Below are 15,339 nucleotides of genomic sequence, written 5' to 3' on the forward strand. Positions count from 1 at the left end.
TGGAAATCCAAGCAACACAGTATGAAACACTGGAGGAACTAAGCAGTCTAGGCAGCATTTATAGAAAAAAAGTACAGTCAATGTTCTGAGCCGAAATCCTTCAGCGGGACTGGAGACAGAAAGCCGAGGAGTAGATTTAAAAAGGTGGGCGTAGGGGAGAGAGAAACACAAAGTGATAGGTGAAACCTGAAGGGGGATGGATGAAGTAAAGAGCGGGAAAGCTGATTAAAAGAGACAGAAAGGTATGGAAGAAAGAAAAGGGAGGAAGAGCACCAGAGGGAGGCAATGGGCGGGCAAGGTGATGAGGTGAGAGACGGAAAAGGAGATGGGAAATGGGGAAGAACGGCGGGGAGGGGGGAGGTGAGGGAGTATTACTGGAAGTTCGAGAAATCGATGTTCATGGGATCAAGCTGGAGGCCACCCAAATGGAATATAAGGTGTTGCTCCTGCAGTCTAGGTGTGGCCTCATCCCGACAGTGGAGGGGCCATGGGTAGACATAGCGGAATGGGAAGTGGAACTAAAATACTTCCCTATGAATTTTACCTTTTTGTATTTTTCCCCATTTGAAAGATCAAAGTCTATCAAGACTTGATGGTAAATTCCTATTCTTGAGTTTGATTCCAGCTTAGCTGAAAAAACCATGCTAAAGGATCAATATTTCATGCTTTTTTTGATATTAATCTTAATAACATTAACATAATTAGACACATCACATTACAAAAGTGGATGCAGTGCATTTTCTAGGCAGATATTCTATGTTTTGTCCAAATGAGTGTCCCAAAAGAAAAGGAAGTGCTGTTGGAGTGGTTTACTCTCTGAAGCCTGTCACAGAGGAGCACCTATACACCTGCTCTGTGCATCTCCCAACATGTTGTTGTGTAGCAAACTGAGCAGGACATCAGTCATCAATAGTGCAATTCCAGTGGCAATTTCACAGCAATGATGCATATTTTGGTTGCCATGGATGCTGCAGAGGGGATGCCTGAGAGTTCCCACCTTTATTCTAAAGGACATGAACGTTGCGGTCAGTCAGAGGCATGTCTGTAGGAAGGAGAAGATGCACGCACTGGGGGTGGACAGGGAATCTGCCACTATCAGCAAAGCCTGGCAGGAGGTGGTTCTAGTAGTCACTTTCCAATATGAAAATCTCCACACATGGAGGAATGCTCAAAAATGTGTCTTGACTTTGCAAGATTCGCCAGTGATGTTTACACTGAAGTTGGAAGTGCAGATTATGGAAGAGCACGTGCTGGCTACTTTGAGGTGCATTGGGGTAGATGAATCCCCAGGACCTGACAATGTCTCCCCTTGGACTTTGTGGGAGGATTGTGCAGAAATTGCAGGGGCCCTGATAGAGCTATTTAAAATTCTTTAAGAACTATCTAGTGCAGCGGTCCCCAACCACCGGGCCACAAAGCATGAGCTACCGGGCCGCGAGAAAACCTTTCCTCAGTCCCTGTCACACGCACTGTTGAGCCATTACGCACGCATCATCCATGTCAGCACGGGAAGGAGATCAACTCCTTGAGCTTGCAACTGACGGCGGGCTGAAATGTATGTTTGACATAACATCTCTGCCGGCATTCTGGATCAAAGTCAAGGCTAAATATCCTGAGATAGCCACAAAAGCACTGAAAATGTTCCTTCCATTTCCAACATTTTTCTGCAAAGCGGAGTTTTCTGCAATGAATGCAATGAAAACTAAATTGCGGAATAGACTGGACACAAGGAACCCCCTTCGAGTATCGCTCTCCCATCACCCCTGGTTAGGACCGTCTTATTGCAGGAAAACAAGCCCAGGGCTCCCACTGATTCAGCGATGTTGGTGTATTGAAATGATTTTATATGTTCATACGGGGAAAATACGTGCTGTGTGTTTAATATCCAAACGTTACTTAAAATGTTATGATGCTATTGACTTATATAAGCATATAACAATTACAACACGGAAACAGGCCATCTCTGCCCTTCTAGTCCGTGCCGAACGCTACTCTCACCTAGTCCCACTGACCTGCACTCAGCCCATAACCCTCCATTCCTTTCCTGTCCATATACATATCCAATTTTTCTTTAAATGTTAATATCGAACCTGCCTCTACCACTTCTACTGGAAGTTCGTTCAACACTTACTTCAAGCTCCCCTGATAATTGACTTATCACTGTATTCATGCGAGAAAAATATGCGCTGTGTTTAATATTAAATTCGTTAGATAAACCCTTTTAGAAATGAAAGTGAGTGTATTAGCCACTTATCACCTATATTCTGATCATGATTAACACCCCCCCCCGAACAGAATCACCAAAAATGATTTGCAGGGAAAAAAAACAGCAGGTACACGCATGCGCACTGGTGCCCACGCAAGGCTTCATGGTCATTGTAGTCTTTCTCTGGGTAAACGCAACGTATTTGACTGCTACTCTTGTCCGTTGGCAACCAACCCCCCAGCCCCCGGTCAGCTGGTCCACAAGAATATTGTCAATATTAAACCGGTCCGCAGTGCAAAAAAGGTTGGGGACACCTGATCTAGTGTATGTTCTGTTTAAAGGCCCAGAAGATGTAGGGGTGAACAAGACAGGGTTTTAAAAATTCATTAATTTTTTTTAGATTATGAGAACACTCAGTTCTCTTTTATTGTCATTTTGAAATGCATACATGCATTAAGAAATGATACAATGTTTCTCTGGAGTGATATCACAGAAAACAGGACAGACCAAAGACTAACACTGACAAAACCACATAATTATAACATATAGTTACAGCAGTGCAAAGCCATACCATAATTTGATAAAGAACAGACCATGGGCACAGTAAAAAAAAAGTTCTCCAAGTCCCGAGTCGATCGACTCCTGAGTCCCCGATAGCAGGCGGCAAAAGGGAGAAACTCCCTGCCATAAACCTCCAGGCACCATCAACTTGCTGATACCTTGGGAGCAGCCGACCCTGAGTCCATCTGTCCGAAAACTCCGAGCTTCCGAGCAGCCTCTCCGATACAGCCTCCCGAGAGCCATCCTCTGCTCAGCGCTTTCGACCTCTCCCCGGCTGCTGAAACACGCAAAGCCGAGGTTTTCAGGGCCTTCAGCTCCAGAGATTCTGGTTACCACACAGTAGTAGCGGTAGGAAAGCAGTCATTTCAGAAGATTTCCAGATGTTCCGCTGTGCTCTCACGTGTATCTCCATCAAATCAGGATTGTGCACGGTCCCCTACTTGACAAATAACAGATATTCGTGACCTAAGTGGCCACGCGCGCTGTCATCGCGTCGCCATCTTCTCCCGGGAGGAAATTTATTTCATGGAATAAATATTGAGCTACTCAATCCATTTGTCTGGTGGAGAAGAGACATAGCCTAGTAATATGGACAATCCTGAGTCCCAAAGGAAACTATAGAGAATTGCTGTTACTTTGAAAATTATGAGACCACGAATCAATGGAATAAAGGAGTATAAACATTAAAATGCATTTGAAAGAAAGCTAGTCTGTATCTGTGGTGTAAACCTATATAATAATTACATTTTCTCATGCAGCAAAAGATTGCTCAGTTATCATTCATTTCTTAACTAACACATTTTTCTTCTGTCAGATTTTTTGGAGCATACAGTCTGGACGTGGTCACTAGTACGTCATTCAGTGTGGATGTTGACTCCATCAACAACCCCAATGATCCATTTCTGAAAAATGCCAGGAAACTTGCTGATTTTTCCTTCTTCAATCCGCTGATACTTTTGATTTGTAAGTGATGTGAAATATTTATGTTACGTAAAGGAAGATAAGGGTTTTCTTTTAGGTTATGGAAATCACTGATTAGTTGCTGACTATTTTGCTCTGTTCCATGTTTTGGATTTTCTGAAAATTAGTTGACAAAATACTTTTGTACCCTGGGGTAAACACAGTCCTGTTTCTGATGTGCATAGTTTAAGGCAGGAATGTATCTTTCAAGCACAATATCTCCACAAATTACTACTTGTGACCTGGCTTCCTCTTGGCAGAGAATTTCAGAGATACACCATCCTCTAAGAAAATAAATTTCAACACACCTCATTTTGGAATTACTGGCTGCTTATTTTGTAACTATGTCTCCAGGTAGCCCACCCACTTGGTGCTCTCCTCCCCACATACATTCACCAACCCAACTATTTGTCTTCTTTTTTTTTTGTTCATCCCTCTCTTCCACTCCTCTTCCCTGGTTTCATCTACCATCATTCCCTTCACATCCAGTCCCCCCTATCACCTACTAAGCCTCTATCCCAACCCTTACATACTGCTTCCATTGGCAATCTTTCCTGTCCTGTTGTAGTCTTGATGCAGGGTCTCGACCCAGAACGTTGACTACCACCTTTGCTACAGAGATTCTGCTTGACCTGCAGCAGTTTTCCAGCTTTCTGTTTCTATTCTAGAATCCGGCATTTGCAGCCTCTCTTGTCGTCTATCCCCTTAGAATCTTACATATTTGAATATGGTCACCCCCTCAATCTTCTGAACACAAAGGAATACAGACCCAAACTGTCTGACACCTCTTGACAGAACAACCGTCTCATCCCCGTGAATCTCTTCTGGACTGCCTCCAACACTACTTTATGCTTTTTTTTTGTGTGCAGCATTCCCGATACAGCCTCAACAATACTAGTGCAACTATAACAAAACATCCTTATTTTAAAATTCCAATCCCTTCACGATAAAGACCAGAACGCTGATTGCCTTCTTAACAACTTGTTGGATCTACCTGCTAACTTGTTGTCATTCATGCATCCGAACATCTGGATCCCTTTTAAAAAGAAAAATGTGTGATAATTAGGATTAGAGGGGCTCGTATAGCACATGAAAAAATTATGATGATGGATTTGATCTTGGATATTCTAGCAGAGGGTAGCGAAGACATAGTTAAATGGCATCTTTCTATGATCCTAATGTAGCTTATTAAATACAAAGTGGATTGGAAACATTGTGCACTGTCTACACATCCTTAGATTCTGCCCAACAGGTGAATCGAAAGGTTGTGGATACAAGTTACACTATAGAGATCTGAACAAATGATCCACACTGACATTTCAGGGCAGCAATGGGAGAGCATGCTGCTGAGAGAAGTGCTGATAAGATGTGAAATTGAGGCTTCATCTGCTGTCCTGGGAGGGCAGAGGATCCTATTCTTCCATATGACAACTGGAAACTTCTTTTGGATATTTGGCCAATCTACTTTTGAGGGAGCCCAGTTCACACTTGAATCAGGAGATCTTTTGCTCCGTGCTGTTTGTGGATCCTTGCTGTTTGCTATATCCCTACATTACAATAGGAGCTACATTTCAACAATTGGCAGTGCAGCCCTTGGATACCCAGAGTCTGTGAAAATGCCACTGAATTCAGTCTTTCCTTTTACCTCTCTGGCCCCTCCCCAATCCCCTTCATCCTTGAACTAAAACTAATTACTTACTTTGCTTCTCAATTGCTCTTTGTTATTTCTTTTCCATAACCCCACTTACTTTCAAATGAGCAGGTACATGGCTACTCTCAACAGTAATTTCTATGTTTTTGTATTTTTTTCAGTGCTGTTTCCTCCACTTACTCCAATCCTGGAGAAATTGGGTATCTCTGTCTTCCCAAAAGATGTGAATGACTTTTTCATGAGAGTCATACTAAATATGAAGGAAAAGAGGCAGAAAGGTGTACACAATGTGAGTGTTAAATTGACATATTTACATTTCTGCAAACATTTTGTCTCTTTCATTCCACAACACTGACAGTAATTTCGTAACTGAGAAGGAGGTGACTCTTAACAATATTGTTTGACCGAGGAAGGTTGTAGGGGGGGCGGGGGGAGTCCTTGAAAATATGGTGTAATTCTGCAATTTCTTAAATTTGTCTTTTATGCATGCAATATAAATGTCCAACCTGGCTGCACCTGCAATCACTGTTGAAATTTATTGACCTTCTGCACTGGATAACAGAAGCTTGTGTTGGACAGTGTTCAAGATTTGCAAGACATGGAATTTGTAGAATGCCTATGAAATAGCCTTTTAGAGCAGCTTGTGGTTGAGCCCACTGGGGGAGCGGTAATTCTGGATTACTATGTAATGATCCAGTTTTGATTAAGGAGCTCGGGGTAAAGGAACCCTTAGGAGGCAGTGATCATGATATGATAAAATTCACCCTGCAGTGTGAGAAGTAGAAGCTAAAATTGAATGTATCAGTTTTACAGTGACGTAAAGGGAATTACTGAGATATGAGAGGAGCTTGCCAAAGTTGATTGGAAAGGGACATTAGTAGGGATGACAGCAGAGTAGCAATGACTTGAATTTCTGAGAGTAGCTCATAAGGTGCAGGAAAGATACATCGCAAAGATAAAGAAGTATCCTGAATGGAGGATGAGGTGACCATGGCTGACAAGGGAAGTCAAAGACAGCACGAAAGCAAAAGAGAGAGTATATATGTTGCAAAAATTAGTGGGAAGGTAGGGGATTGGGAAGCTTTGAAAAACCTTTGAAAAGGCAATTTAAGAAGTCATAAAGGGAGAAAAGATGATATATGAAAGTAAGCTAGCTAATAATATAAGAGGATCCAAAAAGTTTTTCTTCAATTATATAAACAGTAAAACAGAGTCAAGAGGAAAATAACTCTGGAGCGGTAGTTATTGGGGGGCGGGGGACATAGAAATGGTGGATTAACTTAAGTATTTTGCATCAATCTTCAGTGTGGAAGACACTAGCAGGATGCCAGAAGTGCAAGAGTGTGAGGGGGCAGAAGTGAGTGTTGTTGCTATTAATAAGGAGATGGTGCTTGTGAAGCTGAAAAATCTGAAGGTAGATAAATCATCTGGAAGCCATGGACTAGACCCTAGAGTTCCAAAAGAGGTAGCTGCAGAGATTATGGAGGCATTAATAATATATCAAGAATCACTAGATTCCGGAATTGTTTTGGACTGGAAATTTGTATATGTTACTCCACTCTTTAAGAAGGGAGGGAGGCAGAAGAAAGGAAATTTTAGGCCGCCACTTAGCCCGACTTCAGCGTGTGGAAAGATGTTGGTCTATTATTAGCTGTAAAGTTTCAGGGTACTTGGAGGCACATGATAAAAGAGGACGAAGTTAGCAAGGTTTCTTTAAGGGGAAATCTCGACTGACAAATCTGTTGGAATTCTTTGAGGAAAATTCTTTTGGCCTTTTTTTCTTGGAGCAGTGGAGGATGAGAGGTGACCTGTTAGAGGTGTAGAAGATGAGGAGAGGCATTGATTGTGTGTATAGTCAGAGGCTTTTTCCCAGGGCCGAAATAGCTAGCATGAGAGGGCAAGTGTTAAGGTGCTTGGAAGTAGATACTGAGGAGATGTCAGGGGCAAGTTTTTTTTACACAGAGCAGTGAATGCATGGAATGGGCTGCCAGCGATGGTGGTGGAGGCGGATATGATAGGGTCTTTTAAGAGACTCCTGGACAGGTACATGGAGCACAGAAAAATAGAGGGCTATGGGTAACCCTAGCTAATTTCTCAGATCAGGACATGTTTGGCACAGCTTTGTAGGCCGAAGGGACTGTATCGTGCTGTAGGTTTTCCATGTTTCTAAATAACAGGCAGGAAAGACGAAGGAGAATTGGTGGATGTTGTGTACTTGATTTTCAGAAGGCCTTTGACAAGGTGCTGCAAAGGATACTGCTTAACAAGATAAGAGCCCGTGGTATTGCAGGAAAGATACTAGCATGGGTAAAAGATCGGCTGACTGGTAGGAGTCAAAGAATGGGAATAAATGGGCCTTTTCTGGTTGACTGCTGGTGTGTCCCAAGAGTCGGTGTTTGGGCCATCCCTTTCATGTTATATGTCGATGACTTGGATGAAAGAATTGATGGCTTTATGGCCAAGTTTTCAGTTGATACAAAGAAGATGGAGGGGCAACTAGAGTTGAGGAAGCAGGGTGTCTGCAGAAGGACAGACGCATTGGGAGAATTGACAAAGAAATGGCAGACAGAATATAGTGTAGGGAAGTGCATGGTCATGCAGTTTGGTAGAATGATTAAAGGCATGGATTATTTTCTAAAAGAAGAGAAAATTTAAAAATCCGAAGTGCAAAGAAACTTGGGAGTCCTCGTGCAGGATTCCCTAAAGGTTAACTTGCAGGTTGAGTTGGTGGTATGGAAAGCAAATGCAATGTTAGTTTTCATAGCAAGAGGACAAAAGTACAGAAGTATGGGTGTAATGCAGAGATATTGGTCATACACACTGGAGTATTGTGAGCAATTCTGTGTCCCTTGTCTAAGAAAAGATGTGCTGGCATTGGAGAGGGTCCAGAGGAGATTAATAAATGATCTCAGGAACGATAGGATTAACATATGAGGAGCGTTTGATGTCTCTGCGCCTGTATTCGCTGGAGTTCAGAAGAATGGGTTTGGGGTGGGGAGATCTCATTGAAACGTATCATATATTGAAAGGCCTAGATAGTGGATACAGAGAGCATATTTCCTACAGTGAGGAAGTCTAGGACCAGATGGCACAGCCTCAGAATAGAGGGACATCCATTCAGAATAGAAATGAGGAAAAATTTCTTCAGTTAAAGGATGGTGATTCTGTGGTATTCATAGCTACAGATGGCTGTACAATACAAGTCTTTGGGCATATTTAAGGTGGAGGTCGATAGGTCCCTGATTAATCAGGATGTTAAAGTTTAGAGGGAGAAAGGAGTAAGAACGCTGGAGTATGCATAGCATTTTGAACATCTTGCTACAAATTGGTTAAATTGATCCAAGCTGAAGATCGTGAATTTATTCTATTTTTCCTAATGTGGAGTGAGTGTGTAACTCCACAGCCTATTTCCCAGCCAATTCTGAGGTTATAGGAGAACTTCATTGGACCAATAAATCACTAATTAGAGGTTTGGCTATAAGGCAAGTCAAAGGAAAGAGTGCTGTTATTGAAGTAAAAAACAGCTTTGAAAATTTTATTGCTAATCTTTTCCATTGTTTGATGAGTAGATAAGTAGGTAAATGGGTAGGTACGTATATATTTGAAATCCTGAAAGAGGAATTGGGCAATTATTCAACTTCAAATCATTGTCAGGGACATACATATCCAGTATATAAATGTCAGAAAATGTGCAGAAGTAGCACAGAGCTTTACAAACATGATGAATATAAATTACAGAAAAATGAAATTTGCTTAAATTATACATAACATATACAACAGAATAAACAAACATAAACAACAGTGGATGGCTGAGAGAAATACGGTTGGAGGGTAGAATTATGGTTTTCTAGTTCAGCTCAAGATCCTGATATTAATGGGGAGGATTATGATGCGGAATACCACTAGATTCACCAGTCACTTCTCAAGGGTTGTTGATAAATTAAGTACATGTGGTGGGTGGAACAAAGCAGACAGATGAATTGACTCTAATGTGTTAAAGCTGAATGGGCTTCTGCGTTGTGAAAGGCTTTGGTTTGGAATTCCAGGCTTCTTGCTCAACTCTGTAAAGAGTGTGACTGCTACCCATGTCCATTATTGATGGTCCTTTCAATATTGTGAAGGGCAGAAAAAAATCCATTGTTGATGTTGTTGGGCTTTTTTGCTTACAGGCTCTAAAATGAAAGCTGACCTTTCATGTTTCAGACAGATAGGCTTTGAAGGCTAATGATTGTAGACTCGTAGGTTTTGTCTTCTCTCCAGAGACACACAAGAGCTGACTTCCAGTGTTAAATGCCATTCTATTTGGCGGTTAGATTTATAATTGGGCTGGAGGTAGACAAATTATGGTGGATACCCAACATAGATTTGGAAATCTCTGGAAAACACCCTGTATTTGCAGGGTGATAGAGTTTGCTTAAGATTGTAGATGGGGGGGGGGGGGGCGTCACGTGATGACGTGGGATTGAGACGTGTTAATCCAGCTCTCCCGCAACAAATCAGTAAAGTACCGTTTAAATAAAACAAAGTTGTTAAATACTTTCTCAAAACTATTTATAAACTTTGTAAGACTACTTTACGATATGCCTCCTAAACTGCAACAAAAGAAGTCTGCTGTTGTGAAGCAGCCGCGAGACGGGAAGAAAAAAGGGCCTACTGCAACGATGGAACCTCGGACTCAGGTTGGATCTCCTTTGGTAGAACAGGGAGCAATGGCAGTGGCAACGGTTTCTCTGAAGAAGACACCGGAAATGCACATGCGCAAAGAAGAGCGCATGCGCAAATCGACACAACGCAAACTACAAGAACCGACACCCACTGCAATTGAAAATGACTCAGAGTCAGAATTGGACTCTGCAGAGAACACAGATGAAGAAGAGGAGGAAGAATTGGAAGCGAGTGGAAGTAAAGGAGATGATAGAGACATAAGAGAGGCTCTATTGCAATCAACGGCTGAATTAAGAAAAGTAAGAGAAGAGCTTAGAGATACGAAGAGGTGCTATAATAAAGTTATGGAAAGACAGGACAAAATGGAAAAGAAGCTTCAGAAGAGGGAAAGAGAAATGGGGCTGATGAATGATAGAGTGGAAAAAACAGAAAATGATTTGCTTGTTTGGAACTTGGAAAGAAACCGACTCTTGGAGAAAGTGGATATGTTGGAAAATATCAGTAGACGTAATAATATTAAAATTGTTGGTCTTACAGAAGGTATGGAGGGAGAAAAGCCAATAGAATTTTTTCAAAGATGGATCCCGGATGTTTTGCAAATGGGAGAGGAGGCTCGACCAATTGAAATTGAGCGGGCACATAGAGCTCTAAGACCAAAACCAAAAGATGACCAATATCCACGATCGATTTTAATAAAATTCTTAAGATTTCAAGACAAGGAAAGGATTCTACAGGCAGCTGCTCGAGCTGCCAAAGATAGAAAAGGGCCATTGATAATTAAAGGGAACAAAGTTTTTTTCTACCCTGATATAAGTTACGAACTTTTGAAGAAAAGGAAGAAGTTTAATCCAGTGAAAAAAACCCTATGGGATCATGGTTATCAATTTATACTGCGTTATCCTGCAACTTTGAAGATTTTTTTGCCTGGTGGAGAAAAAAGATTTTTTGATGACTACCAGAAAGCAGAGCAGTTTGTGCAAGATTTTCTGAATATTCACCAGATACAAGAACAAACTCAGGAGAGAGAGATAGATTGAAGATGAAGATTGGGTTAAAGAATGGACTTGTTGGATTTTTGAAGCTGGATGAATGTATAAATATATTATTAATTATATGAGAGGGGTAAGAAAGGTTAACACTGGAGGAAATTAGTTGGGAATAGTAATACTAATTTTGTCTATATATATATAACTTTTTTTGTTGCGGGGGAGCTGGAAGAAGCACTGATCGATTGCTACGTTAATCATGTGTGCAAGCGTGGCTTTTGCCGCGACCCGTAAAATGGAGGGGGGTAGTGTTGTGTATCCTTTCATTCACAACATTAGTGGGGGGGTATTTTGTTTTTTCTTTTTTTTTATCTTTTTTTCTTTTTGCCTTGAAGGTTGGGGGGGAGGGGGAACACATAGCAACATAGTGAAGTTTAAAGAAATTCCCCAAGGAACTATGAGAGTTGAGAAGATAAGTAATGTTTTAGATTGGAGTAACTTTGTTAAGAATAATGACTAATTTATTGAATATTTTGAGTTTTAATGTTAATGGGCTTAATGGACCAGTGAAAAGAAAAAGAATCTTAACATATACTAAAAGAATGAAGATAGATTTAGCTTTTTTACAGGAAATGCACCTAACAGAAATAGAACATCAGAAACTAAAGAGAGATTGGGTGGGTAGTGTTGTTGCGGCTTCATTTAATTCAAAAGCGAGGGGAGTAGCAATTTTGATCAATAAAACGTTACCAATTAGAATACAAAATGTAATAACTGATTCTGCGGGGAGATATGTGATTATACATTGTCAACTTTTTTCCGAACTATGGACTTTTATGAATATTTATGCACCAAACAAAAATGATGCAAAATTCATACAAGAAGCTTTTTTGAATTTGGCGGATGCACATGAAAAAATATTAATTGGAGGAGACTTTAATTTTTGCTTAGACCCAGTCTTAGATAGATCAACCAAGGCTGTTATAAAATCGAAGGTAGTAAATTTAACTTTATCATTGATGAAAGATTTAAATTTGATTGATATATGGAGAAGAATCAATCCTAAAGAAAGAGACTATTCGTTCTATTCCCATAGACATAAAACTTACTCAAGGATAGATTTTTTTCTATTATCAATGCATATTCAACACAGAGTGAAAAATATGGAATATAAAGCAAGAATATTATCAGATCATTCTCCTTTATTAATGACAATAATAATGGCTGACAAGGAAGAAGTGGCTTATAGATGGAGATTTAATTCAACATTATTAAATCATCAAGATTTTTGTGATTTTATGAAAAAGCAGATTCAATTTTTTTTGGATACAAATTTTCATTCAGTGGAGGATAAATTTATATTATGGGATGCGATGAAAGCATATCTTAGGGGCCAGATAATAAGTTATACGTCTAAAATTAAGAAAGAATATATGGCAGAACTAGATCAATTGGAAAAAGAGATTACAAGAATAGAAAAAGAATCTCAAAGATATATGTCAGAAGAAAAATGAAGACAACTTCTCAATAAGAAGTTACAATATAATACGCTTCAGACATATAGAACGGAAAAAGCAATTATAAGAACTAAACAAAGGTATTATGAGTTAGGTGAGAGAGCACATAAAATTCTTGCCTGGCAGTTGAAAACAGAACAAGCTTCCAAAACAATAAATGCAATTAGAACAAGGGCAAATAAAATATCTTATAAACCTCTTGAAATAAATGAAACCTTTAAAAATTTTTATTCTGAATTATATCAATCAGAATCCCAAAATGATGTTAATGAGATAGAAAGGTTTTTATCACAAGTTTCTCTTCCAAAATTGAATTTGGAAGAACAGAGGGGATTAGATATGCCTTTTGCATTAAAAGAAGTTGAAGAAGCTTTAGGATCACTCCAAAGTAATAAATCTCCAGGAGAAGATGGTTTTCCACCTGAATTTTATAAAAAATTTAAAGATTTATTATTTCCTCTTTTTATGGAACTAATACGTCAAGCAGAAAAAATACATAAACTTCCAGAATCTTTTTCAACAGCGATTGTAATAGTATTGCCAAAAAAGGACAGAGATCCTATGAAACCAACATCATACAGGCCTATTTCTTTATTGAATACGGATTATAAAATAATAGCAAAAATTTTATCGAATAGATTATCTAAATATTTACCAAAATTAATACATATGGATCAAACAGGATTTATTAAAAATAGACAATTGGCAGATAATGTAACTCGGCTACTCAGTATAATTCATTTGGCACGAAAAAGGGATGAGAAGAGTATAGTAGTAGCTTTGGATGCAGAAAAAGCATTTGATAGATTAGAATGGGATTTTTTATTTAAAGTATTAGAAAAATATGGGTTAGGAACATCTTTTATAAATTGGATTAAAACCTTAAATTCTAACCCTAAAGCTAAAGTAGTGACAAACTCTCAAATTTCAACACATTCCAGTTAAAAAGGTCAACTAGACAAGGTTGTCCACTATCACCTGCTTTATTTGTATTGGTGATAGAGCCATTAGCAGAACTAATTAGAATTGATCCAGATATTATGGGTTTTAGAGTTAACCAAGAGGAATATAAAATTAATCTTTTTGCCGATGATGTTTTGATATATTTAACAAACCCACAACATTCGTTACATAAATTATCTTCTAGATTGGATCAATATGGGAAGGTATCAGGTTACAAAATAAACTGGGATGAAAGTGAAATTTTACCTCTTACTAAAGGAGACTATAGTCAATGTCGATTAGTAACCCAATTTAGATGGCCGGTAAATGGTATAAAGTATTTAGGTATAAGACTTGATAATGATGTAAAGAATTTATATAAATTTAATTATTTGCCACTGTTGAAAATAATTCAAGAAGATCTTGACAAATGGATGATACTACCAATAACATTAGTAGGTAGAGTCAATGTTGTAAAAATGAATATATTTCCTAGATTACAGTATTTGTTTCAAACATTACCAATACAATTGCCACAGAAATTTTTTCAGGAGTTAAATAAATGTGTGAGAAAATTTCTTTGGAAAGGTAAAATGTCAAGAATATCATTGGAAAAACTGACATGTAAATTTGGGTTAGGAGGATTACAACTTCCAAACTTTAAAAACTACTATAAAGCAAATCAACTTAGATTTATTGCATCTTTTTTCGATGATCAAAAACCAGCATGGATTAAAATAGAACTAGACAAGATAGGAGAAAATAAACCTGAAGATTTTATATATAAATGGGAATCTAAATGGATACGGGAAAAGAAAGAATCTCCTATATTAACACATTTGATTGATCTATGGAATAAGATAAATGTTGATAAGGAAACACAGAAATCTCTATTAGCAAGGAGACCTTTGTTCCAAAACAGACTTATTCCTTTTACAATGGATAATCAACTTTTATATAATTGGTGCCAAAAAGGGATTAAATTTATAGGAGACTGTTTTGAGCGAGGTATATTGATGTCATTTGAACAAAGGATAAATATAAAATATCTAATAATATTTTCTTTTGTTACTTTCAATTAAGGGCTTACTTAATAGGTAAGCTGGGTCAAACAATGTTTTTGCCAAAGCCTAATGAAATTGAAATTTTAATTCAAAAAGGGAAAATTAAAAAATTTATTTCTTGTATGTATAATTTGATTCAAGAACAGACAATTAAACAAGGAATCCATAAGTCAAAGCAAAAATGGGAAACAGATCTGAATATTAATATTGATGAAACAAATTGGTCAAGACTTTGTCTTGACAGTATGACAAATACAATAAATGTTCGACTTAGATTAGTACAATATAATTTTTTACACCAATTATATATTACACCACAAAAAACAAATAGATTAAATTCAAATCTATCTGATAAATGTTTTCAGTGTAATCAAGAAATTGGTACTTTTTTACATTCTACTTGGTCTTGTTTTAAAATTCAACCCTTTTGGATAAATTTAAGAGTCTTATTGGAACAAATTACTGGAATTCAACTTCCACATAACCCTGTATTATTTCTATTAGGTGATATTGAAGGGATAAAACCGAAACTTAAATTGAATAAATATCAGAAAGAATTTATAAAAATTGCATTGGCAGTAGCTAAGAAGACTATAGCAGTTACTTGGAAATCTGATTCGTATTTAAGTATGGATCGTTGGAATAATGAAATGGCTAGTTCTATTCCACTTGAAAAAATTACTTATAATTTAAGAGATAAATATGTAACATTTTTGAATATTTGGCACCCTTATTTACAAAAGATAGGATGGCATATTTAAGTGCTCCGATAAAGATTTTGGTTACT

General features: G+C 38.3%; 1 protein-coding gene across 3 annotated transcripts in view; it reads left to right on the forward strand.

The window, feature by feature from the left end:
* Nucleotides 1–15,339, forward strand: part of LOC140203019 (cytochrome P450 3A29-like) — a 57,657-nt gene that overhangs the window by 24,591 nt on the left and 17,727 nt on the right. For all 3 annotated transcript variants that reach the window (XM_072268702.1, XM_072268704.1, XM_072268703.1), the window contains 2 exons: nucleotides 3,582–3,730; nucleotides 5,540–5,667. In XM_072268702.1, the coding sequence (XP_072124803.1) occupies nucleotides 3,582–3,730; nucleotides 5,540–5,667 (277 nt within the window). The remainder of the gene's footprint in view (nucleotides 1–3,581; nucleotides 3,731–5,539; nucleotides 5,668–15,339) is intronic.

Source organism: Mobula birostris, chromosome 9 (assembly GCF_030028105.1).
Source record: "Mobula birostris isolate sMobBir1 chromosome 9, sMobBir1.hap1, whole genome shotgun sequence".
NCBI lineage: Eukaryota > Metazoa > Chordata > Chondrichthyes > Myliobatiformes > Myliobatidae > Mobula > Mobula birostris.